At 38.7% G+C, this 26,825-nt stretch overlaps 1 protein-coding gene across 11 annotated transcripts in view; it reads right to left on the reverse strand.

The window, feature by feature from the left end:
- The window catches only part of RBM33 (RNA binding motif protein 33), a 102,798-nt gene that overhangs the window by 18,390 nt on the left and 57,583 nt on the right, over positions 1-26,825 (reverse strand). For 5 of the 11 annotated variants that reach the window (XM_074868756.1, XM_074868765.1, XM_074868746.1 and 2 more), the window contains 5 exons: positions 25,156-25,315; positions 23,385-23,716; positions 22,291-22,542; positions 21,205-21,492; positions 13,011-13,658 (listed from right to left, as the gene is read on the reverse strand). In XM_074868756.1, the coding sequence (XP_074724857.1) occupies positions 13,011-13,658; positions 21,205-21,492; positions 22,291-22,542; positions 23,385-23,716; positions 25,156-25,315 (1,680 nt within the window). Of the gene's footprint in view, positions 1-115; positions 8,913-10,267; positions 10,322-13,010; positions 13,659-21,204; positions 21,493-22,290; positions 22,543-23,384; positions 23,717-25,155; positions 25,316-26,825 lie in introns of those variants that run through there. The other 6 variants (XR_012628954.1, XR_012628955.1, XM_074868805.1 and 3 more) reach the window with 5 other exon arrangements.

Genomic DNA, 26,825 nt, shown 5'->3' on the forward strand with positions numbered 1-26,825 from the left:
CAGAGAACGCCCAGCAGTTTGCCTGCTAAAGCAAACTGGCGGCCATGGCAAGCGTGTGCAAGGGCTCAGCCTGGAAATTGTGCTTCAGCCTAAAATAAATCCACGGTATCTGAAGAACAGTTTACTTTGTTCAGACTTTATTATAATTACAATGTTCAAAAATGTCTTTTCATATACAAAGCATCAAGGCGTTTTCACTTCTCTTTCCAAATTATTCTTCCTTCCCAGGTTACATGTGAACTACGGTGTGTGTTATTTTTTTATTACTTTTTTTTAAAAAAAAAAAAAGACACATACACACTGCAGAAGAAGGAGCAAAGAACTGTGAAGGCTGGAAGAACCAGGTGAATACTCTGCTCATCTTTAAAACTTCAACCTCTCTTTAGTTAAAAGCTGGTATTTCTTTTGAAGCACGTACTTATTCTGCTAACTTCTATGCCTGCAGCCTTTTAAGCAGTCTCCTTCCTCAAACACTGTCCATACTAGGAACACTTCTTCCTCAAAGTGGGGGGTTTTTTGTTTGTTTTATAAAGCTATTATAGATATTTATAATCACAAGTACAATGAAACACCACCTCAGTGCCTCTTTCATCCAGTGCAGCTCTTTCCACTACATCTCTGAGTGCAATGAAGCTCAGCAAAAGCATATGCTGCAAGCACTGAGAAATAATTCCTTTCCACTGCCTCTACTCAAACAGTTCAGCTTCTTCTACAAACAGAAAGTCGATTCTTGAATTTGTGTCCTGCTACCCAGATCAGCTCAGTCACTCAAAAATATCCCATGGAGCAAGAGACAGGAGAGCCCAACAAATGATCAGGTACTTTTGCAACTGTAAAGCACATCGGATTGTTGCATGGTTTCAACAGCAGTATCTATACCTTGACTCCAATTTTAGAACTCAAATATTAGTGAACATTATATATCTGCACACAGAAGGCTTTGCCAAAGCCCCTAAACCCACCTCAGGTAACCCCGCAAAAGCTCTCAAACAGAAGGCATGTCTAAAGAAAAAAAAAAAAAAATTAAAAATATTGTGAAGGCATCTTTATTTACATAGGGTTTTATTCACTCTCCTTAAATATTCACAAGTCAAAACTCCTTCTGCATCTGTAACATGTCAGGAACCAGAGGGCTTCATGTTTCAGGTTTATGGTCTAAGAGCGAGATTGACAGTGTCAGTCATTATGTCTCCAACAGAATTACAAAAAGCAAACAAAAACACCTACCGAGGACTGGTTACCAAGTCTCTTCACCATCATTTGAAGATAGTCAGTCTGGTATAGGTGATATCTAGGATAGTCTCATGTTTGCAAGTTCACTAGTACAGAATTGACATCCCTAAAGTACTCTGTATTATCAAGTATATGCAGGCAACAGCTTCTCAAGAACTCAACTACTTCAATCCCAAACAAATCAGGTTCATCAGCCCTTGCACCATCGACGCTTAAAAACCACAATCCGTCATAGGGAAAATCTTTACGGTCTTCCCACTTAAGGACTTTCGTCCACAGTGTCCAAAGCAAGAAAGCAACTGAAAACTGCATTTATTTTTTCCGTTTCTAATCAAATATGTTTTTTACTCTGCTAAACTGAATGGCTCTGTGGTGTCACAGAAAATTTTGTATATAACCTTTGAGAGCAGTAACTAGTGAGAAATTATAAAGCTTTCCTTTCAGAGTCTCTCTCTCTTCAATTACTGCTCAAAAATGTAAAAGTAACAGCTCTCCTCCTCCCCTGAAAAACCCAAATGTATGCGCACAAACAAAACCTTGCCAGGAAACCAGCATTAAATCCCCCTCATTTTAGTATTAGTTCCAATATCAGCATCACCATAAGCCCTATGCCCTGATCAGTAATTTATTTTATTCAACCCTACAGCAGCTGGGAAGATGATGAAACTAAAAGGAACAAAAAATTTCTAGGTGGGATTTAAATGCCGTAATTGGGAGTTAAAAACTAATCTCTACTAACTGCCTGCTGTGAAAAACAATCATAAATATTTGCAACAATTTCTTTCCAAACCAAAAAGTAATCCCAGCATATAGGAAGAGCATCTGAGGGTGAAGCCCTCAGGTACAAAACACATAGAACATGCTCATTACAGAAACTTCAAAAGCAAAGAATCATTTCCCATAAAAGGCTAGGATGGCCAACAACCACGTAATATTTAACTACCAAGCCCAGTAATCACTAAATAAAACTTCATAAACTAAAACACACAACTATAACAGAATCAAAGGCATAAGCACGCAAAATTGGTTCACACTGACGAAAAATTTGACGGAGTTTGTTCCCTGTTGGGGTCTCAAATGCCAGCTTTGTGCTTCACTGCTAGCATGATGCTCCGGCAAAAATCTGAAAAGATAGAAACATCTCCAGACTCAGAAATAAGACCACCTATACAAACCAATATAAGTCCATAGGATAAGAAAAGGGGGTGGAGCAAGGTCTGCTTGTTCCTGCAAGAAGGAAGAAAGGGCAATCGGATCAAACCCTTTCTTTTACTATTGCTTTGAACATCTACTTTTTAAGATGACTTGAAGAGGGGAAGCAGACATGAACCTGCAAGCACCACTTCTCAAGAGAGATCTGTGAGCGAGCGACTTGGTGCTCAAGGACTAACAGTGCTCCCTACAAGTCAGCAAGACATTGTTTCCCATTACAAGTAGCCCTGGCTTCAACTGAAGACAAAATCCGGTGGTTTTCTTAAGAAAATGAAAACCAAATGCAACTCCTAGGTCACTATGTGCCTAACAAGTGAAACAACACAGGCTCAGATGATAAATTTTAGCACCAATTCCTTTTTCACTGGTTAAAGACATGGCAGCGCAAGGACAAGCACTGTCCGAGCCAAAATGAACAACCTATGTAGTACTTAGTGGCAGATTAGACTCACCATCAACATCATCCTTTAAACAACTTTTATGCAAGACAATTAGCAGCTTCTTCAGGCACACCAATGAAGAACTGAGTCAAGCAAAACACCCACAAAGAGCTTTTAAGATCTGGACTTAAACCTGTAAAACCTCTGAACATTACTTACAGGTCATATGCTTCTATGAGAACATGAGAGTTTTGGAGGAAAAGACATACGATTGTAAAGATGACTGTACATCTATTGACTCCTGATTTTCACTCATGAGGTATACAATAAGCTGGCACCCAGAAGGTAAATCAAAACACACAGCAAAGATATACAGGCAAGCAGCTAAGCGAACTGAAGCTGTACTGCAGAAGCTACCCAAAATGACATCTATATCATAGAAGCTAAACTGCTAGCATCTCTTCTACTTAAAATGTCTCAATTCTAGCTCATCTGAAATCAACTCTTGCTTTTCCTAAAGACAATTTCTGTATTGTTAATTTTTCGTTAGCTTACATGACTGCCCTCCCCAAATTTAAACACAGAGCAACAGAAGAAGGTATTAAAATTTCAATTTTTCTCTTGTCAAAATACAGTTTATCTCATTTTTTCTATAGCATTTTGGGATGTACAGGGCAACACTAAATTTTTCAGAGATGCATCTATTCATCATCATGGTCTGCCTCATACAATTTGATGCACAAAGTGCTGAAACCAGGTAGAATACTTCTCAGTCCCCCACAGAAACCTGAGATTGATTGATACAAGCTCTGCTATTATACTGCAAGTTTCCTCTAACTTTCTCAGCAGAAAAGTGAATTTCCAATCTTTGTTTGTGAACAAATAAATGAAGAATGTTTTTCTGTTATTGTCTACTGCATAATTTCTGTATCACAAATCATTCTGAGCTTCAAGCTCTGAATTTCCAAGTTATATAAAGGGTCGACCTTCCTAACATATAGCCAGGAAAGAGCTCTCTTGAAACTTTACCACCATTTGGTTAATTCTGGAGTAATGAAAATGTCCTTTTTTTACGTGGCAGGATTTCAGTTCAGGGGAAAGTATAAAAGCTATCTTTCACATTTCAAGTACTGCAATATTGTTAGTGATGCCAAAACAAGTTAATTTCAAATACTGTATGTAATATAACTCAAAAGATTGCAGCAAAAAGGTTTGATCTACATGGTGAATGGTTCTTCTACTGTGGAAGAGTCTATACAGTTTTGAGCCGAAACTGGATTAACAAAAAAGGGAAATTATGCTACTCAATAGCATAATTGGCCATGAATTTTAGAACTGATTCCCTGATACTTATCAAGGATGTTTTTCAATAGTGAGACTCTCTCACTATACATATATATATATAGTCAGCGTTGTGTTTTGAGAAACTTAAAAGACCATTCTGTCAAATATGAGATCATAAATTCTAAAAGCAGACTTTTATAAGGGACTGCTTAAATTTAGAAGCTGAAGCTCTCTATCATAATCACGATGACAGTTTTACAATGAAGATGAAGTTTATTTGCCACCAACATTAGCAGGACAAATTTATTTATAACAAATGCTTTAAAATGTACTGATAAAAATGCCTATTGATACTGTCAGAGCTGCTTGCAATTTGACAGATCAAATCTTATTTTCATTCTTAAACCCCATGAAGGAATGGTATCACCAACTTGCATTCTGTAGTGAGCAAATTGATTAATCCCCCTCTATAGAAATCTCAACTCTTGATTACACCTATCAGACGTTAAGCAGCATTATTCTAGAGTGACAACACTTGACAAATTCCCAAACCATTTTTCTCAGCCTTTGTGGCCCTGCTAGCTTGTATTAACCCTGATGAAAAATTAATTTTCCTTATCTTCTGCTAAACCCCAAAATCCAAATCCGCCAAACTGGCAACTCTTTCTGTAAAGGTATTATGAAAACCTCTAAAAGATTAATTGCATGTCTTCAGGTGACATTAAATTAATTTCTGTACTCGTGACAGACATTTGATACTCCGTACTGAGAGGACAGATAACATTGTCAGGATACACAGAAGGACAGTGGTGCAGTGTCCCAGGGCAGCCTCTTATGAATTCTCCTTTCGATAAGGCCATACTTCACTGTCATTGGCACTGTTAGTGATCTTGCAGCCCATAGACCTCACTGCACAGGTTTCTATTAACTACGACAATGCTGTGTCTATCCATGTAATCTTTATAAAGCTAATTCAAAAATCACCCAATAGTAAAGGGATGCGTATGCCAGATAAAGCACTTAAAGGAAATAAACTCAGGTTGATTTGTGTAAAAATAACACAGAGAAGCAAAATGTTTTCAACTTTTCTCAGATGCACTATAACTCAAATTGTCTGTAGCATGATGGAGGCTTAAATCTTGCAGGGAAATCTCAATCCAAAAATGTCTTGTAATTGATTTCCTTTAAGAAAGGAGAAACCCCTCATCTGTCACCAGCCTAAGTCAATATTTCTAGAAATGAGTACCCTCTACAGTGTCACAGTAGTTAAGAGGAGGAAAAAAACCCCATCCTTTAGGTTACTAAATTAATCTTCACTTCAAGGACAAGAGAAATTGCTATTCATCAGCTATATAGGTTTTCACATGTTGCATTTTACTGATACTGCAATTGACTACAGTAAAAAAGTCAGACATCTGCACTGACAACTGTGATCCCCATGCAACAAAGAGATAGAAACAGTAAAGCAAAAACCATGTAGGGCAAGAAAACTATCATCTAATATATACGCAAGTATTTTCTCGTTACAATTATCAGAAACGTGTATTAATGGCAAAGCTATTTCTCTTTGGTGCTCCAAATGCTTTACCACTTTGATACGGCCAGTTGACAGACTTGGGAACAGGAAGCCTTATCACTTGCCAAATATCCCACAACCAAGTGACATGATCAAGCACTGCTCGTGAACAGGTAAAGATTTGCTTTCTATCTGTCAAACGCCAGTGAGACACATCGGGAGACCCTTTTTTAAAGGCCTTCTAAGACCTTTAAAAGTTTTCTTTAAAATTCAAGAATAGCATTACTTAAACTCCTGCTCTCCAGCCAGGGAGGAATACACTACTCCATCAGCAGAAAACTCATCATTAATAACTGGTTTAAGACATAGTAATGGTCTAGTTCTGACTCAGAGTACACACAGAACTAGGCTACATCGGGCACAGAAGGGTAGAACAAGCAAAGCACTCCCTGTTCACAGCAGAGAAATGATGCTTCTGGTGCTGGCCAGTGAATTATGGGGTTTTTAAACTTTTGCACGGGGCAAGCTTACCTCCAACAAGAGTACCCAGACTAAGCAATAAAATAAAATGCAGAAACAGTTCCCTTCCTGTGATAAAAAGACACCGCTAAGCTGCTTGAGCAAGCCATGATACAATGACTATCTTCTCTTCTGTGCCTAATGGTGTATGAAAAGCCAGGACAGCAAGATGAAAATGTCTTCTAAAAAAAGCAGCTAATTCCATTTAATCCCATGTACTAACAGAATATTTACCTTAAGTATCTCCTCATCTGCCAGGGAACTAAGGCATGGAGAAGGACTGGCGAAAGAGATGCTAGAGAATCCTAGTCATACCTGTGCTACATTGAAGTTTCACCAGGACTGATAGAAACACAGTTGATCAGACATTGAATCATGACTACGTGTTTTTCTAGTACAACCACCCACCCGTTCATTATGAAAAAAATATAAATTCAGTGTCAAAGCTACAGAAAAATCAAGGTTCTGGACTGACTATGCATAGTACTCTCAGAAGCACCTTTGTTTTTACTTTGTTGTCTGCAAAATGCATAATGTAGATGCCAATAAACATGTTTTTCAGCAAAGTTTCCTGGTTTGCTTTTCACTTGTCAGTTTCCAGGATAATTTTTTGTACAAAGAATTTTAGTAAAGATCAGACACACAGAGAAATCACCAAGAGAAAAACGCTCCTGTTGGAAAATATCAATGATTCAAAACTTCTGACAGCCCAAAGCTCCTGAAGGAGCACTTCTCAGCCAGACACCAGCTATGGCACAGAAAGCCAGTACTGGATATCAGAACCAGTACAACTGAGTTTCCCTTCTTGTGTCATGTCTAGTTTTTCTAGTTCATGTTCCTTCACCCTTAAAACTGATGCCAAGTTGAATCCCTCTGGTGCGTTGCCCTAAGGTCCTCATACATTCTTGACATCGACAAGTCATATTACCTCCCTCCCCAACCACTTACAGTGCCAGGATTCTCCCAATTCAAGAGTCACACCTCTGTACTGAAGGTCTATTCACAGTGGTCAAGCCTGAAATACCATTTAACAAAATCATCTGTGTCTTCTCAAAACATTAAATTTGAATTGGACAAATCTGTATGCTTCCCCCCCAAATTAAGAGATTGCATTCAATTACTTTTCATTTGAAAACTAGTTCTTTCTCTTTGTAATGCACTTTAACAATGTTACAGTTGCCTTTAGTTATTTCCAATCAGGAAACTGGGCTACTAGATAATGAATAACACCACCACTCTATCAATATGAATTTTGCCATATAACAGGCTGGCAGAAACACTCTCCTTTGAGACTTAATAAGAGCAACAAGCAATATCAAATGCCTTGATTTCAGGGTGTTCAGAAGGAAGCAGCACTCTTCTTCAACATACAATTTAAAAGTCTCCTGAGGAAAAGGAGAAACTTGTTCTGCAGTCTACAAAAGAAAGTACTTTATTGCACTTTAGTTCTAAGATATCCACAGCAAAGTTAAATTCAATTCAGGTAGATATCTCTTCCCCCTTTCTAGGATTTTATTTCAAACCCAGAAAAGTACTATCTGCGAGTGGTTTGTTTGTCAGTCCCTCTAGTTGCTAAGTGCATCCACGCATGACCTTGTATTTCATTTTTCCAGCAACTAAATATGCCCCAAACAGTACAGCATACCCCACCTCACTACTCCCAAGCCACGAAATATTCTGTCTCTACATGGACCATCCTCACTGGAGGTCTGGGAGGACAGGGTTTATTGCTCATTTTCAAATGTTTCCTGAAAATACTGTGTCTTTTTCATATCCAGAATAGCACAGGGCTCCCCAACTTCCTTTTTCTTATGTTAGTTTGTTGAGGTTTTTTGAGGTGGAATTAAAAAATTAATGCTCATTTGTGAAATATTTCCAGAGTGAAATCTTGCATGTTGTGGCAGGTAGACTCCTTTTCCAACAGCATTTACATTGGTACTGCTTGACAGGTCTTGCCCATTTTGACACTAAATGACAAACATGGTAGTCCGCTGCTGATAGAATATGGACAGCATCGATGTCTTCTTCAAATAGTGGGATACAAATAAACCACAACGCCATTCTCCTGCTTCTAAAAAGTGATAGTACGGTATGCAGTGAGAGTTCCTGTGTTGTTTCTTGCAGCTGGTAGCACTGCAGAGCTGGGTGAAGTGCTCCCTCAAGATCGTGTCATGTAAATGCCAAAGTTCTTAGTGTTTGTAATTCCTGACATATTTAGATGAAAGGCGCTACAGAGCTTTCAACTCAAATACATTTAAACTTGAACATACACATGGAAGTAGAAACAAGTACAAACATTAAGCAAAGTTGGTTGATAAGATTACATTATCAAACAATAATTTCTCTATCAGTATCTTTTTCCATATTTAGAACTCCATATTAATCTCTTACACTTCTCAGTTACTCTAAATATGAATAAAGTTGCCTATCTTACATTCCAATTCCCTTTTTCTTTTCACAATCCACGGACATTTTGTGTGACAGACTTCTCAAACAAAAGAACTTGTCAAATCTTTCTTCAAGCTTTTCAGATGAAGCATCATCTCAGGTTTTCAGGAATCATGACCACTAATAAGATACTGCTTCTAATCCAACAGGGAAAACAGATGTTTATGTATTTTTATATATACGTATTTATGAAAAACGCTCACTGTGCAGCTTTCGACAGAGACAAAGATTGGAGTGTTCTTGGTGCAGCATAAGAACCAGCATTTTCAGGCCTCTGGGACAGACACACACCTCTCTGAGCATGGCAGGCCATTTTCTGGCTAGAGAGAAATCACCCAACAACAATGTAAGATGACTGAATGATACAGATTTTAAGATATTACCATTTCCCACACAACCTCCAACTAAATGAAAAACACATTCAGCACATATTTCATAGGATCTTAATATATTTATGGTTGTAGCTGGTACAAACCTGTTCTTCCGTGAGTAAAGACACTTCTAATATATTGGCCTAAGGATTCAGTTGCACTTGGTACTAGAACTATTTACTGATAGACTGATCACAGAGAGCCCAAAGACGACCATCACCAACTAGGTATTAGAAAATATGTCCCAACAAGAGGGATTGAAGGATACTAGTGCTCAGAAACAGTTAAGAGATCTTTAAAGAGAGACACAGACACAAAGAAGGATATAAATTCTTTCCTATCTCTCAAAGTACAATACAAATAGTCATAGATTCAAAATTGCAGCAAGAAAACGTGGTTTGGTCACTATGAAAATTCCCCTAAATGTACGCATTAGACACTGGAATAGATCACTTAAGAAATCTCCAGTAATGAGATATCAGAAAAAGCTTAGACAAATCTGTCAGGAATGCTACAGTGCTCATCCCCCTTCAAGACAGATAAATTATTTCTACGGTCCTTTCAGCCCTATTTTTTATAATTTTATGATCCCATTTTTAAGTGACTTAGAGTGCTTCTTCCCAACAAACACTCTACAATCTCACTGAGTTTATTCTTATGAGTATTTTTGAATGATTGACTTCAGCCTCCGGGCAAATATCAGATGTTTTCTTAGTAAAATACACTAGTATGAATACTCAGCAAATACACTGAACTTTGTATCTGGAAAGGACAACTCTGAAGACATGCCACACAAGCCATAAAGGATATTGGATCCATCAAGAGATATTTGGGCCTCCATTAAGAAAACCTCCAAAAATCAAAATCAAAGTTCATCTGCTAAACACTAAGCAGCACTGCCTCATTTTCCAGGAACATAACATTTAAAGGAGTAATTAAAATGGAAGACTATCCACTGTACTGCCATTCCTGCATAAATTACAGGAGTATTAGAAAGGGATGGGTATATCAAGGGGGAAGGGGGTATTTGTCTAAAAAAAGCATCAGACAAAATCATTAATGACTACCTAATGTGTCACCTTCCTTTATATGTAGACTTAAGTCTGATGGTGAATCATTTTCTACTTCCCTTTTCTTTAAGTATAAAAAGGCATAAATTAAGGCATCTTATGCATCAGGTAAACTGGACAAATTAAAATATTTCTTGGAATTTAATTAGTAATTCTTATAATTCCATAAAAATACTTAAAAAGTAAAATCCGTCAAGAGAGAATACTGTGGAAACAGATGAAAGGCCATTTTACCTTCTTAAGAAACAAGGGATACTTCTACTTGGAGGTCAGAGATCCTCAGTAGTACTGCAGTGCCCAGCAACACAAAAAAACATAGTTAGAAGCTTAGACTGGGAATGATACTTGCCCTCAAGAGAAGAAATCATCCTCTTCTGACAGTATTTGTATACTATAAATCTCAGCAATACTCCAAGTACATCTCCTTAACTGTTAAACAAAAAACATCACAGCAACACACCACCATTTAATCCTGGCTCTACGGATGGTCCTACTAAATTTATAACAGTCCATGCTACCAGCTCCTGTTTTAGGTCAATTTGGTCTAGAGTTAGTATGGGTCTGGCCTCAATCAGCTTCTTCAACTGATGGCTCTACTATCATGCTGTACCACACTGGCAGGCTGAAAGAGAAGGGCCTTTCAAAGTCTTTACCAACACGAATCAAGAGAACTTCAAAAAGGAACCTGCATTGTGTCTAATCACAAGCCATCTCACTGTACATGGATATTCAAAACATCTCTGCACAAAAGAGCTCTAGAAAGGAAAAAGGGTACGATTAGACTGAGAGAAATGGCAGGGCTGCTTAACTGCAGGATCAGTCGGCGCATATAAAGAGATACCAGCCATCCCTTTGGCCAAAGGAAGGGAACTGGATGAAGCACCATTATATGCTAAGGAGAATGGCTAGGAAAACATGAGATTTGGCTTCTGCTTTATATCTCAGGTTGAGGCAGAAGTTGTGAAAATAAATAAAGCATGTGTCAGGACTAAACACTAGAAGTGCAAAATAAATGTGATCTGTGATCTTTATAGTATTCAGAGTTCAAGCAGCTTTTAATTCTTCTTTAAAATCCTGTCAAAATAGACAAGATTGGCCCCCCCACTGCTCAATTTTTTCTTTTTCCTTGTGTGCTCAAAGAAACAAAGTCATGGATTCAGCTTGTCACTAACTGATTAAAAATTAATCAACTATCTTGATCAGTGTTAAACAGCTAATTGCAATGCTTGCTTTTATTCTTCCACAGTTGGAAGGAAAACTTAAAATGTCCATGGCAATATGAAAAGAGTAACAAAGACTACGTGTAAAGAACCTACTTTACCTTCCTAAAGCCTTGGTATCTGAAAGTTAAGAAGGTCAGAGCAAATTGCTTCTGTATACAATGAAAGTGAGGTTACACATGCATTTAATGAAGCTAATTGCTCTTGCTTACCATGAGACTTATCTGAAACAAATCATTTATGGTTTTCCAAAAGAGCATTATGATAAAAAACTATTTCATTGTGAATGCTACTGCGGGCACTGATAACCATTTGTTACAAAGAGCTGTATACAGTGGTGACTCGCATTGTTTGGTTTCACCACATAATAAAAGAATTTGTGCATGACTGCTTTATTCAATTATTCATGAATAACAAACCTGATATACCTCTTGCAGGCCACTAGGATTCCCGCAGACATGTTTATATATAAATATTTTTAGACCAACAGAATCACTTTCAACTTGTACTTTATTCTTCTGTACTTAAGTTGTCTGAGGAACTAAACATCCTCCAAGTCAGGTTGTTTTCAGTTCTATGTAGTCAATAAGATCCTTTACACTAATATTTTGAAAGACCACATGGTCATTACAGAGTTCACAATTTTAAGCGTATTTAAGTTTTATGAGATGTAGAAAAACGTTTATAAAAAGTAGTTAAAAACTTTGACATTTTGACTTCCTCCCCATTTCTAGAGAGTATAGCCTAGCTTCCAAGGCCTTGTTCAGTCCCTGTTAACACAGTTCACTTCATTACAGACTTAGAGCAGTTCTGCAAGTTCCCCTAATTAATGCTCTGAGTAATTTAAGAAGCATTCTTCCCAAAAAACAGCTCCAATGTACCACAACATTAAACCACATCACATCCTTCTTTCCTCCTCAGCAAAAACCCGAGGGCAGATTTCATGACAACATGATCTCACTATGTCCCCTCATCTCCGCTTCTTCACAGCCCTAACAAATTAACTTGTCTTTTCTTTAAGACAGAACAAATTTGGTTGAGATACTTTCTAACTAAAGCCCCAGATCTTAAATATGCACACTGCCATCAAGACCAGCATTGTGAATCCTCCACAACACCAGTGCTCAAGGGACACTCTGCAGATAATAGACCCCCTCATCAAAAGATAAGGAAATCTCATTTAGATGCAGAAGTGAAATGGTAATGTTTTAAACCCAGCCTCTAACAGAAAACATCCCCCTCCAATATACTGCTTAAATTAAGTTTCACAACATGCTTCTCAAGAAAATAAAACCAATCTTGAGTACAGAAACCACACTAACACCAGCATCTGCACACAAATAAATCAGGTGACTTCAACTACCAAATAAGCAGAGCCTAGCTTTTTAACCAAACCTTAAAAACAGCCATTCAAATCTTTTTCTCCAACACATTTTTAGACCCATCAATCATAAGCAAAAGGAGCTCAGTTGAGAAGTCTTTCAGACTGAAGTTACAACTTAAAACTTAAAGAAAGTATTATTATTTTAGTGTGATTCCAGTGGTAACTGCCTGGCAGTAAAGTATTACAGGACATACTAATTTCTGAATAACTGTTAAAAACTTACAGCTTTGAAAATATAAAATACGAGGTCTGGTAAACCTGCTACTTCCCTTGTCAGCTTAGGCCCATTTTTTATTTTGGAATTACATAGAATGAAACACACAAAACCAAACCATGACAACACGCACACAAGAGATGAGCCTTGGAAACTTACCCCTCCTGACAATTTAATCACCCTGACTTTGCTGCCGACATGGGGCACATCTCCACTACCACTGTTTGTCCGCTGCATGACAGTCCGTTTCACGCCAGGTTTCAGTTCCTGGGGCCTTGCTTGTACTGAAGCCACTCGACCAGTCTGTGTCGTGGGTAGTGATGCTGCAGCAGGTTTTGTCTGTAACACTTTCTGTGGCGCCTGAGGCTGACTCGGAGGTACTGTTCTAGTCTGCCTCAGCTGCTTCACTGGCTTCATCTGCTGTCCTTGGTACTGCATAGACACCCCGACCTGTGGGAAATCTGGGGGTTTGGGTTGGGTATTTGGAACTATTGTATCTTGTTTTTTAACAAGGAGTCTGTTTTTCACATTTTGCCTGGTCTGTAAGCCCGAGTGGGGTATGTAAGGGCTGCCATTGGTGGGGAACTCGGAGGAGTCATCCTCCTGCTGCATGTAGGACTGTTGCGTAGAAGGTTGCTGCTGCTGCTGCTGCTGCTGCTGCGCAAGTCTTTCGAGCAATTCTCTCTTTCTAGCACCAGCCTGCTGCTGTCGTCTCAGCTCCTTTTGTTTCAGAATTTCTTCTCTTAGACGCTTCTGCTCTTCTATCTTCAAACGATACAATCGAGTTTCTTCATCTTCATCTGGATACTACAAAGGAAAAAACAAATGAATTTATAAAGTTCTCAACAAATGCCCAGCTTGGTCAAAACAACATCAATTGTTGTTTCAGATGTTGTAAAGCTATAACTCTCTGAAGAGCTTTTTAAATTATCCCCTGTACCAAACTAAGGCTATTAGTGGAGTATATCTGCCAGTAAGGTTTATTTGCTATTCATTACAGACAAACAGCTCAAATCTGGTTTAGGACTTAGATATACTACTTCCTAGACAGAAAAGCTTTAATACCAGTTGAGAAATCTTATCAGAATACTTTAAAAAAAAAAATAATGAAGTTTTACAAATTGGAACTCATTTAGAAGTTTCTAAAACCAATTAAACTATTAATATAATTCAAGATATCAAAATATGTTTCAAATGGAAAGTAACAATACGGAGGCAACCCACTGTCACACAGGTTTTATCTTGCTCTCTTCTGACAAAGTAACAAAAGGTAGGGTGGTAAATGACCTGAAAGGCTCTGATTAGAACTATTGATTTTTCTCACAGAATTTTCAGCCTGATCTCAAACTCATTTGTCACACAATAATTGGTTATAATGAACAGCACAAGTCAATCTCTCTGACCTTGAACTCATGCACTCTCTTCAGAATCAAAATGTTGCCAAATGCAGTGTTGGAATATTAATGGTATATAGAGAATGCCTTTAATATTCCAGCCCTGGGCCCTTCTGAAAGTATTACGCATCATCAAATAGCCTTTCTAAAGATTCTTCAACTTTGGCAGAACAGACTCTTATGAAAAGCTGTGTAAAAATGGACAAGAGTCAAGCAAATGCAGATTCTCATCATCCTGGAAAAGAAATGAAATTGCTCTTATGATAAAATCACATGCATTTTGAAAAATTACAAAGCGTATTTTTTTGTTTTTTCTTTTCAACCATTTGAAGTAGAGACTTGTAGAGAGTGCTTACAAATGGTAATGAGCACAACATTCTACTTAAGATATTATTAATCATCCCTAACAAAAACAGGCTCTCAAAGTAACAATACTTTGCATGTTGGTAAATTACAGCATAAAGAATGCTAAAATATTTCTCAAAAACTGGGAATCCATGATGAACAGTTATTTACCTTGCAGCAATCGGGGTGTAAACTCTCATCAACCCAAACGGCATTTTTTGCACATATACGACCCAAATATGCAACTTTTTTTTTTTTTAAATTCAAGTGTTTTTATTCCTGGTACACCTCAGAATTCTTCCCAACCCAAGAAAAAAAAAAAAAAACCAGAACAGATTCAACCATAAAGTTGAGATACAAAAGCCTAGTAGAGTCATAGTTGTACTCAGAATCCAGATGCACAAATCCTGCATGCCTGTTTCCTTCAGCTTCTTCCCTGTGCATGTATTGATAGGGATTATTCCCAGTTACTAAAAAAAAAAAAATAGCTGCATGTCTCACACTAGAAGTCCAACCTAAACAGTGGCTAATATAAGACTTCAACAAAACTGGAATTTTAAAATTTGTGTTTAGTTTTTCAATATGGGCTGTAGTTCAGGGATGAGGTCTAACACTGTCCTTTTCATGAGAATGCTTCATATACGAAAAGGTTCTGATCTTCCTCTGTATTTTTTGGACTATGATGGTGGCAATTAATGACTAATCACTGTAACAACTGGATTACTGGTCTTTGTTGATAGATGGTAACAGGAATGTACTTTTAGAGGAGTAAGCAAATATTTCATCTTATACTGAAAACTGGAGATGCTGGATTGTAGTAAAAAAAAGAATACAACCATTATAAAAGGATAAGACCCTTAAACATAGTTTGCATAGGATGAGAAAATACAGATAAGCTCTAGATAGAAGGAAGATGCACTGTTATGCAGACCCTGATGCAATGAATAAAATTTTCAGTCACTTTATCTCAGTTATTGAAATTGTCCAAAAAGAAAACTTGTTTCACTTCATGAATTAGTTTATTCACTTGCTTCGCTTTAGATCAGAATATTCTACATTTTATCTAAACAAGTTTGATGGATGCCAGTGAGCCAGTACCAAATTTACCTTTTGAGGTAGCAGCATATTTTTTTTCCTTATGTTCAATTGAAGGTGTCAATACCAGCATGAGTCTGGAAGAAACCAGCTCTTCTATCAGTTGTCCTTTATTTTTAGGGACTTGTCTGCTATTTTATCATCTAAGAAGTTCCGAAGGCCTTGGAAGATGTAGATCACAATGTGGTAGGTTCAAAACACTAACTCAAAGGTTATAGCAGCACAGAGATGTGTACTTTGCAGCACACTTAAATGAGTCTTGCCAGGAGACGAGGAATGCACATCCTGAGGGACTCTGACCAATACGTTCGTGCAACACCCCTTGGACAGATACACTTATCTCAGCTACACTAGCATTAAACACAGAAGATGACTGACAAGCTATATTACCAACACATATGATATTAGATGAACACTTAGTAGAATATTCAGGCAACTTGATCTCAAATATAATCTGAAATACTTAGGAATTCAGTAACGATCCTACGAAGTCAACCCCTTCGTGAAGGGTAAGCTTCGAAATCAAGAGCCAAGAGCTCTGAGGTTATATGACAATTGATGATCAGCCTGTTAACAGGCTAGGTAGACCTAAATCCTTCATCTTCATAAGCAAGTTGTTACTACTGTTAAGTTCTCAGTAAAATACCCTTGCAGCTAGAGGAAGACCAAACAATATAAAGGCCCTGTGATGATTAACAAAATATTTGCTTTTAGGAGTCAGGTTTTTTTGAAATTAGTTGTGCAATGACCCAACAGTACAGATTCAGAATGGCAAACTCCTTACTAGCATGAAAACAGGGACAGTTAAATCCTCTGCTGCTCAGCTTTAAGAGCACCTTATATATACACTATACTATAGAGTGTGGGTGTGTATATATATGACCTATAGTATATATAAATGACCCATAGTATGTAGTAAGGAGCTTCATCATACAGAATAGACAAGACAGAATATCGGGTCAAGGTGGAAACAGTACACAATGCCTATTGCTAATGATTTTCATCCCATTAGTTTAATAGGCCCAGTACAGATTTGTCCAACAACCAGCAGCACTGTCTAAAAAAAAAAAAAAAAAAAAAAGGCAAGTATTTTGCCCAAAAAAGCAATAGTAGAAAGTAGACATCCTTCAAAGTTGTCATAAAGTTCACAGCTCATGTTTGGAAGTTCGCTGCCAAAAGCAACATTATCTGTAGGTGAAGAAGCAGAAAAACTTAAAAGCCGCCTTTTCCTTGGATAAACTATTGTTGTTTCACACTTTTTCTGTAGAAAACTTTCTGTAGAAAACATGAAGAAATAGTACATTGTATATGGCTCCTCCTTTTACAGGAGGCTACAGAGTACAAAAGGCTGGAGATGCAAATCAGTTCCCTTGGTTTTGCGAAGGTGTACGTTTGTGGGTTTTTTGTTGGTTTTTGGAAGCTTTGTTTTTGTTCTGGTTTTTTTTTTTTTTTTTGGTGATTTAAGTAAAGATTCTCATCCATCTTTGAACAGATCTTGAACACAATGTATTTCACTGTGGTTTGAAGGGAAGACCGAGCCTTAGCTATAGGTTTTTCTTCTGCCTTAAGGTCCAAAGCAGCTTTGACAGTAGGTGCCAAAAGAAAACGTTACAGGCTGCTTTTCTGAGTCTAGCAGAAGAGCAGCACTAAGAGAAGCAACAGTCCTAACTCATTCTCCAGAACTCAGAATGGCACTGTTGACTGAGAAAAAGACAGCAAAGACGTGCTCTAAAACAAGGGATTAAACTTTCTGCTGAAATTTAAGTCCTAGTATCAGTAGCATGCTTTCAGTATAATGAATTTTTTTTGATACCCACACCTTTTCAGAGGTCTGCAGGCTTTATGACTCCACATTCAGTTCTATTAACTAGTAATAAGAACCAGATACTGTAAGTGTTCTGGTTTGCTATCAACAAAAAAAAAAAAAAAAAGGAATCATGCAACCAGGCTCACTTGTGTCCCTCAGCAGAATGGGTGCAAGGACAGAGAAATCAAAACAGTTTGATCTGTGGCATAAACACAAATCTATTCAGCAGGTTTATCTTTATTTTTTCAGCTGTAACATTAGAAACAAAAGAGGCTAGAATAATTTGTCCAAAAATTCACAAGTCTTCATAAAAGGTAAGGCCAGCTCCAAACCTCATCATTTGGCCACTTGTGTTCAAAAACCACAAAATATCTTAATGGCGCCTGCACACACACTACATTTCACATTGCTGATAACATCAGCTCCTCAACCCTACGAAGGTATGAGTCACCCTTCAAAACACAGGTGCTGTACATCTTGGAAAACAGGGGGAGAATGAAGAACAAGGTTACAAGATACTCTGAGAAGCACACTGCCGTCTTGTGATCTTCCAACTGGAAAAAGAATGCGGTAAGAATCTTTGAAGCACAAGACAGGGAACACCATTATCAAATTTGGAAATCAAGCCTATTTAAACTGGAGAAAACTCAAATTCAGACATGTACAATTTTTCAGGTAGTTAATTTCCAAAAAAGATGAAAAGATTTAATACATTTGGTCTAATAATTTAATGCAGCAACTATTTTCCATATTGCGAGCCTTGTTAAAAAAAGACAGAAACATAAAAGCCAACAACCCAACTTCAAAATTTACTATATTTGGGACAATGAAGTATGAAGGTTTTCTTTCAGTGTATCTGGAACATTAGCTGCAATATAAGTAATAATATCAGTACGCCTATGATTACATGGCGTTCTACTAATTTCTCTCCTGTTCTCAGCTCCAATATCCATTTCTTCTAAAGAGATTCACATCACCTTTCTACAGTCTCCCCCTTCTTTAAACTCAAAAATGCTTAATATTGCCTTAATTCCTCTTATCCTAAACTGACCTCACCATGAGCAGAACTAGGCCCACAGTCATCAGTCATACCTTGCAATTTCATTGGCAAAATGATTTTTCAGACTCAGGATATGCAAGTTTAAATCTTAGAGAGTAACAGCTATTCTAAACAATGGCATTTTAAGTCAGTATTTTGCAGCCTCACAGGAACGAGAACACAGCATACCATTAGTCAAGTAGAAATATAGTTTTTAATCTTCTAGTCACACTCAGGTTTCAAACCTTTCAAATATCTATTTTGAAGGTGAGCAAAACCTTTAATAGCCAATATTGCTATTTTTTTGGTGCTTCCTGAATGGTAGGGCATTCATAAATATGGCCACTGACTCTTCAGGAAGAAGGATGCAAAGAAAAGTCTTAATAATTTTCCAGTTGAAGACACTTGCAAAATAACCTGCCCGATTCAGTTATGAGCAATACAGCTAGAAAAGATGACAGAACTTAACTCTTTCCCATCTTCACAGAAAGCAAAAGAAAAGGACGAAGTTAGCTAATTACAAGTAAAACACACAAAAAAGACTGGAAAACATTACAATTTGCCTAAGGAGAGAAGTGTAATAACCTACATTGCAACAACAGCGAAGAATATAATTAAACGCTTGGAAATGAACATTACTAGTGCAGCAATCCTCTCTGTACAAGTGACAATAAGCAGCATGAGTGAACAAGACTACCACAGCAGCACAGCTGAAAAAGGACAACTGCAACTACGCTGTTGGCAGCACAAGGCTCTATTTCAGGTCTGCTTTGAAAGGAGAAGTGTTCTGCATGCACACACATTCACACACTTTTCCAGTACTTGCCAACTTGCTTATCTACGCAGGCTTTACTTTTACAGTTAATAATAGGAAACACTAAGAGACATCATTTTTTCCACGGCAACTTTTTTTTAATCCTGTTTTGCAAAAGCTTACATAAAACAGGTATCAAACTGTTTTCAAAGATAGCTTTGACATAGAAATAAAAAGAAAGCTTTACTTGTAAAACACCACGAATTCACCCAAGTAAGATTAGTTAAGTCTTATAACTACAGTTTTGTTAAGATATGTTTAAAACTTAAAACGGAGAGAACAAAATGACTGCTTTGGTTTTTTTGGGGTTTTTTAATTCACTTAAGAGGAGTGAAAAAATATTCATTCATTTTTCCAAACACTGTCAGAGATATTTCGGAACTAATGCCTTAATTTTCATACGACTACACCATGAAAGAACTTTTAAGATATTTTAGATGGAGAAGCCTGTGGCTGATTTGCTTCAAAACTTACCTTACTAATGGCCTGAAAGACAGAGGCTTCTCTAAGAGGCATTACATTTTCCGTGACTTAGATTATTCCAAGAGACTGAATTGAGAGGAAGGGGATTAAGTAATTTTTTTAAAAAAGATCAAAAATTAAAGCTGAAAAAAGGATATGTTTTATATTTCCATTGAAAAGCAAGTGCACAGGAGGTCAAACACTGCTAGCTATGGGTTTCTTTTGTGTCTCATTTGTGAAAATTAGTTATGACCATCCCTAATTCAAGAACAAGATAAAAAGCTAATCATGAGCAGCTTAAAGGGAAGACAGTATTATCAAAATTAGAGCTTTCAACAGTTGTTGAAGAAAACCTGGTCCTTGAGACAAGATTCATAGTCAACTAAACTACAAAGAATTACAGTTCTGCTCAGAATAATCTGACACTCAGAAATTATACAGGGTGCATTTAGCCATAATGTTCCTCTGGTACCTCCTGACGTTCAGGATTAACGGCACCATCAGTGCAATCCTACCCACTCTATCAAACTAACAGCGTTCATGCATTCTTCTCTAGCTTCCAGAAGAATCTGTGCGGGGAAAGGGTCAACTGTTCACACTGCATGATCCTGTGGAGCCCAAACCACCAGCATCTCATTTTCTGACCGTGCACAGTAATAGAAGAGCAAACAGCATTATTTTCTCCAAAATGGAAAACTTAAGAGCATTTGCTATTTTCCCTTCACACCAACAGGTTTCATAAGAGAGAGATTTTCTTCTTCAGGAGCAAGAAGTTCCATGGACAATGCAGCTGCAACCTCCTGCATGAGTGCTCAAGACCCTAGAGGAGACTGAACAGCCTAAAGGAAAACAGCATGAGGAAGACAGCTCTCCAAATAGCCTTTTTTTTTTTGAGCCATACAGCATCATAGGAAATGGAAGAGAAGAGGCTTTCTGACTTAACGTCATTATGTGGGGGGAAAAAAAAAGGGATCATAATCCTGGAAGATAAAAATGGGTACAATGGGTATTTGAGAGGCTTGTATCATTGATTACCTTTACTCAACCTCTGCCTTTTCATAATAGAAATAGTTCACTCCTCCTGCAAAACAGACTCACCACAGCCTTGCCAACCTTCCAGACTTCTTTTTTTTTTTGGTCAGTGGAGATCGTTTTTGCTATCACATTAAAGAGAAAAATGCAACTCAAAAGGGAGGCCTCTAGTGGCACCAAAAAATATTGGGTGAATAATACGTTAAGTGTGCTTACAGTTCACAAGTCAGACTAGATATGTTCTTAAAAGGTGGGAGTTTTTTGTTTCTTCTTATTTGTTTTTTGGCCATTTGCTGGGGGGGGAGGTGGTGGTGTGGTTTTGGTTTGATTTTTTTTTTTTTTTTTTTTTTAAAAAAGTGCCTTACCTCTGGTTCAGATTTTACTTCTGATTTTGCTTGACCCACTGGTGTGATCACTTTAGCTTTCATCTCAGGTCTGCCCTGTGAGTTTCCAACACCAGCTACAGACTTGGTGGCAGACATTGTGCTGGTAATGGGTTTGACCTGAGCAGCTGGGGTAGACGTTCGCCTGTTGTTGCTCATTTCCATAGCATGTGATGGTGCTATCGGCAACTCACGCAAGTTACTATTTCTTGGAGCAGTTGACTGTAGCTGCTGATTTGGACGCTTGACAATATTTTGTGATGGTGTATTCTGAAAAGCAGAAAGGAAGAAAACCTGAAGACTTCCACTACAAACCAGGCTAAAGTATTTCCTGTTTCACATTTTCATGATTTAGGTAAGTTGAGTGAAAAAAGCTTTTCAAAGAGGGACAATATTTTCAATGCTTCAAGAAAAATTATAGAAATGAGAACATTTTAACAGATTTTTTTTTTTAAATTAAAAGCAAAACTGAATCTCACTTGTTTAACATCCTTCTCAGAAACTGGCTTTACTGTGTGATTTACTTTACTAATCAAAGCAATTATTCTGAACTACAGTCACATTGTCCTGAGCACCGCTACACTGTTGTACTACTACAACTACTGAGCAACGGAATATGCTGCAAGGGAGCAAATCCATAAAACCTAAGTGGCACCATCTGAACCAGAAAGCTAATTAGCAGTGGTACAGAGAAGCCTTTAAATGGAAAGACAGCATCACAGAACTAGGCTCCCACACCATCAGTTTTAAAATCTTATTAAGCAAACCTATCCTCCAAAAACCATCTATTGCTAGTTCTTGGGCAACTGCATCATCTCTTATTGGACTCGTATCAAGAAAAATCCTGGAGGAGAAAAGAAAAAGGGAAAGATACATGTGCTACTTTTGGATGTAGATTATAAAATGTTCACGGCAGAAAAGGAGCAAGAAATGGTGAAAGAAGGGGACAGAGCAGGAACAGAATAAATGGGACTGAAAAACCACGCTGGTGAGTTTTGAAACCTGTGCTTACATGCCTGCTACCAATGCAGATCTATGCAAGACAACACTGATGTATGTGGTACTTACATGTCTTGGCTTCACTGGACCCTGTCGCGGCTGACACTGCATCCTGTTGTTATTTGGTTGCTGCTGTGTGGCCTGCATGTGAGGCCTGAACTGTGGCTGGTTCATGGGCATCAAGGGCTGTGGTGGCCCTTGGAGATGGTGATGGTGCTGCTGCTGCTGCTGCTGGTGATGGTGCTGCTGCTGCTGCTGCTGGTGATGGTGCTGCTGAGGCTGAGGTTGTGGCTGAGGCTGTAATGGAGGATGCATGGGACCCTTTGCATGAAGAAAAAGATTGGTTTTAGTTTCAAAGTAATAAACTCCTGAAAAGCAGCTCCAGCCTCCCAAGTACTCAAAACATCTGTCAGCAGCTATGGACAGGCTAAACCAAAAATATACTGAGTAAAAAAAACAGACTAACAGCAGCTGTGCAAGGTAGTTCCTTGTGTAAGTCAACAGCTGAAGTGGAAAAAAAGGAATGCAAGGGTTCCTGCTCTCTGCCCCCTTTTCTAATGACTTTTAAACTGTTTGGATTTTGGTGGGTTTTTTTCTTCCTTTGTTTTTTTCCTCAACATCACTAGACTGCGGCATTTGCCCCCATTCAACACACAGACACCATGAAAAGATCCCGCACAAAGCCCACTGAACATGCAGAGCCCTCCAGGTCCCCCGACACATCCCCAAAACATTTACCCTGTAGTTCAAGCGACAATTCTGCTTCCTCCCGGTTTGCGGGAGGCCACCGGCTCCCTGCCGAGCTCCGCAGCTGAGCGGCAGAGGGCGCTCCCGCCCCGCCGCTGGCCCCGCCGGCCGGCGCCGGAGGACTGGGGCCGCAGGACCGGGGCCCCTCTCCCTACCCCTGCGGAGCTAAAGCCATTTAAGTAGCCAGGGCCGGGGGCTGCAGGCTCGCTATGGGAAATACGTTAGTGCTGGCAACTGGGGAGAAAATTCATCGCTTTTTCAGCCACAGCAATAAAGTGCGTTACAGTTCCACCTGCCTCCTACCTGTAACCTCAAATAACTCCACTCCAGTTACCTCACTCCTGCCAGCCTACAAGGCCGCACTGCGCCCCTTCAAAGACCCCTCCCGCAGGCCCCTCGCTGCCGTGGAGCCGTACCTGCATGCTGGGCTGTGTGTGTGCAGCAAGGAAGGGCTGTCCAGGGGCCTGCAGGAACTGCTGCCTCGGAGGGATGAACGGCCGTGGATTTGCCGAGCCCGGCTGGTTGAAGTGGAGAATCCCCACAGGACCTTGAGGCTGCATGTTCGGCCGTACCGGCCGCTCTCGGGGGAACACGGGTTGCTGTCCCTGCTGATTGAACACCGGCCCGGGCTGGCTGAATGGCATCGGGTTTTGGGTGGGGACAGGATGTGCACTGTTAAGAAGCGGAGGAGGTGGCGGTGGTGGGGGGCTTCGCTGCTCAAACAAGTGATGACTTGGAAACCTTGGATCTGTGGGAAGCAGGTAAGCGATCAAATGACAACCTCCCGGGACACACGCACACATTCAAAACAAAGCTCTATTTTGATTTGGAAAAGTAACCTGAAATTTGTAGAAAGCAAAATTGTAGGGCATGTTTTAATTTTAAGAGCTACGTGTTTGTCTTGCTTCTGCCACTTGTGTATAAAGGGAATTGATGCTTGAAAGACCAGCACAACTGGAACTTTGCTGGAGTTAGTAATACCTTTTAGAAATTCTACTTTAATGAAATCAATGAAGGATTCCAGGGATTATAGTTTAAATCACACAAAAACTCATAAAATGTTGATACCATTTGCTGACCAGGTATTTGGCAATTTTTTACATATTTTGTGTGCATAAACTGTCCACAACATATACATTATATATATGCACATTACATATCTATGGCATATAAACATACACACACACGCACTTACTATCTCCTTTGTTTGCTATGCTCTATCACTTTAGCTAACCTTAACAGATTTCTCACAGTACTCACATAGTCCAGGCAGTTTAAAGAGTTACTAGCAGAAACCAAAGTGTATGGAGAGTACTAGTTAACTAAAATGTAACAAATTACAACAACTTTATTGCAACAACCACTTCGATATTAATCTTATTTTGTATCTGTATAAATATCCAAATTGATGGGAGTTAGATGGAGACATAAAATTACATCAAAAAATGTAAAAAGATACCAGACCACTGGCATTTTTTTGGCATGTATTAGTCTGGCTACATCGAATAGGATCTTCCAGCTTTCAGGTTCTTCTGAACACTTCATGTTACACAATACACACTGTCCTGGTTTTGGCTGGGACAGAGTTAACTTTCTTCCTAGTAGCTGGTACTGTGCTGTGTTCGGGATTTAGTGTGAGAATAATGTTTATAGCAACAACTGAAACACCAGTGTGTTAAGTAGTGTTTATCCTAAGTTAACAATTCTTCCATTTCCCATGCTCTGCCAGCAAGCAGGTACACATGAAGCATGGCAAGGACAGCTGACCTGAACTAGCCAAAAGGATATTCCATACCATAGAACGTCATGAGCCGTATATAAACCAGAGGGGGCAGGAGGAAGGAGAGTTGGCTGGGAAGGGCGAATCACTGCTCCAGCATCAGTCAGTGTGATGAGCAATTGTGTTGTGCATCTCTTGTCTTTTCTTGGGCTTTATTTCTCTCTCTTTTTGCTATTTTCATTACTATTATTATTTTATTTTAGTCATTAAACTGTTCTTATCTCAACCCACAAGTTTTACTTTTTTTTCCCCCGATTCTTCTCCCCATTCCACTGCAGGGGAGGGGGGAGGAGGAGGAGTGAGAGAGCTTAGTTGCCAGCTGGGGCTAAACCACAACACACACTTACACTACATAGCCACTTTACAAAAAGTGGATTTTGTATGTTAATAAAAAAGAAGATGCTCACCTGCTATGAAGAAAGGATCTCTTTCCTGAGGAGGTGGTGGAGGCAGCGGTGGTGGTGGTGGTGGTGGTCCTCTCCACTGGTCCTGGATTGGCAGCCTCGGAGCTTGGGTGAAGTTGGTAGGAACTGGTCCAGGTGTATGCTGCTGAAAGTCTGGAGGGCCCTATTAATAAGGCAGAACTAAGATTAAAACTACCATCCATGAATTTATCTATTGCCTGCTATAACTTTCTCTTAAAAATACAATTGTTTTATGAGTTACCTCCTATCATCTGGACAAATTGGCAGCCCTTAGTGAGTCATTCTTTCACAATGGAAGAGATATTAAACCCCAGTACAGTATCTTGAAATGAATTCACAACGTTTTAATAATCACTAGCACCACAGGAATGCCATTTCTTCTCAAGCTTATTGAAATCCATGCAATTATTGACCTTCTTTCCCATTAATCCAAAAAAATCTGAATGTCTACTTTAGAAGACATTCCTGACATTTATCTTCTTAAACTGTGCTATTCTTCACCATCAATTTAGTACAATGTAAGCTACAGAAGTGAAGCAGATTTACTTAAAAAAAAGGGGGTGGAGGGGAAGGACAATTTATGGCATCCATAAAATTAAATAAATTATCTTTCAAAAAAAGTAACAGGAGAGTAACACTTCTGTCTATTCACAACTTAGAATCTGAAGCATTAGAATGAAGAATACAAAATTGGCTTTCCTCCAGTGTTTTTTTTTTTTAAATGTAAAGTGAGCCTTTACGTATTGAGGAAAGCTGGATGTCAGTCCAAAAGCAGACCTTTGCAGAAGACACACTTAATCAAGTCACACTACCATTTTTTTCTCTTTTATATCAAAAGTTTACAAAATAATATGTTGGCAACCTCTTGCTATAAACAGAAGCAGCTTTGCTTCACGTAAGTCATTATATTTACAAGCATTTCTTTATTATGTATGAGTAAATCAAAGAAAATCATCTATGAACATCTTTGTTTTCATTATATGGATTCTGAAATCAGTGGTGGCATCTGTTCTGTCTACATACGCTCACCTTAAAGCTTCAAACTTGCCACTGCTAAAGACAAGTTTTTCAAAACAGATTTCAGACCAAACACTCCCTGCTAGACTGAAATACGGCCATCAGCAAAGAACTAAACTAAGTTGCAGCAGCTTATCATTTGTCTATTGAGCTGCCCTCACCATGCAGTATGTGCAGTCTCACTATCCTATTTGTACAGTAAAAATACTAGCATTTTAGGCAAATAATTTCTCATGAAGCAAAAATGGGTATTTGCCCTGGAAACTGAAGTCTACTCACTACTGAAGTAGCACAAGACAAAGCTGCTTCACACCTTTCTACCAACACAATACAACTGGGATTGGCAAAGCCCAAACAAGTAGATGAGAGGCACTGAGGATCACAACCATTATTAAATCTGTGGCCTTCTTGATAACACCTAAACAGGGATATGTGAGATACTAAGACCTCTTATTTGGAAGCACTACTGTGACTACTTATTTTATGTCATTATACAGCCATCAACTGTAAATACTTTTATCATTCCTAGAGATTAAAGGGTCTATCCCATTGCCAGTGCTCCTAGCCAGCCAGTCTCCTGTGGGTATTTCATTTAGCGGAAAGACACTATATTACACTCAAGCATGACAATCCTC

The sequence above is a fragment of the Strix uralensis genome, chromosome 1 (assembly GCF_047716275.1).
Source record: "Strix uralensis isolate ZFMK-TIS-50842 chromosome 1, bStrUra1, whole genome shotgun sequence".
NCBI classification, from domain to species: Eukaryota; Metazoa; Chordata; class Aves; order Strigiformes; family Strigidae; genus Strix; species Strix uralensis.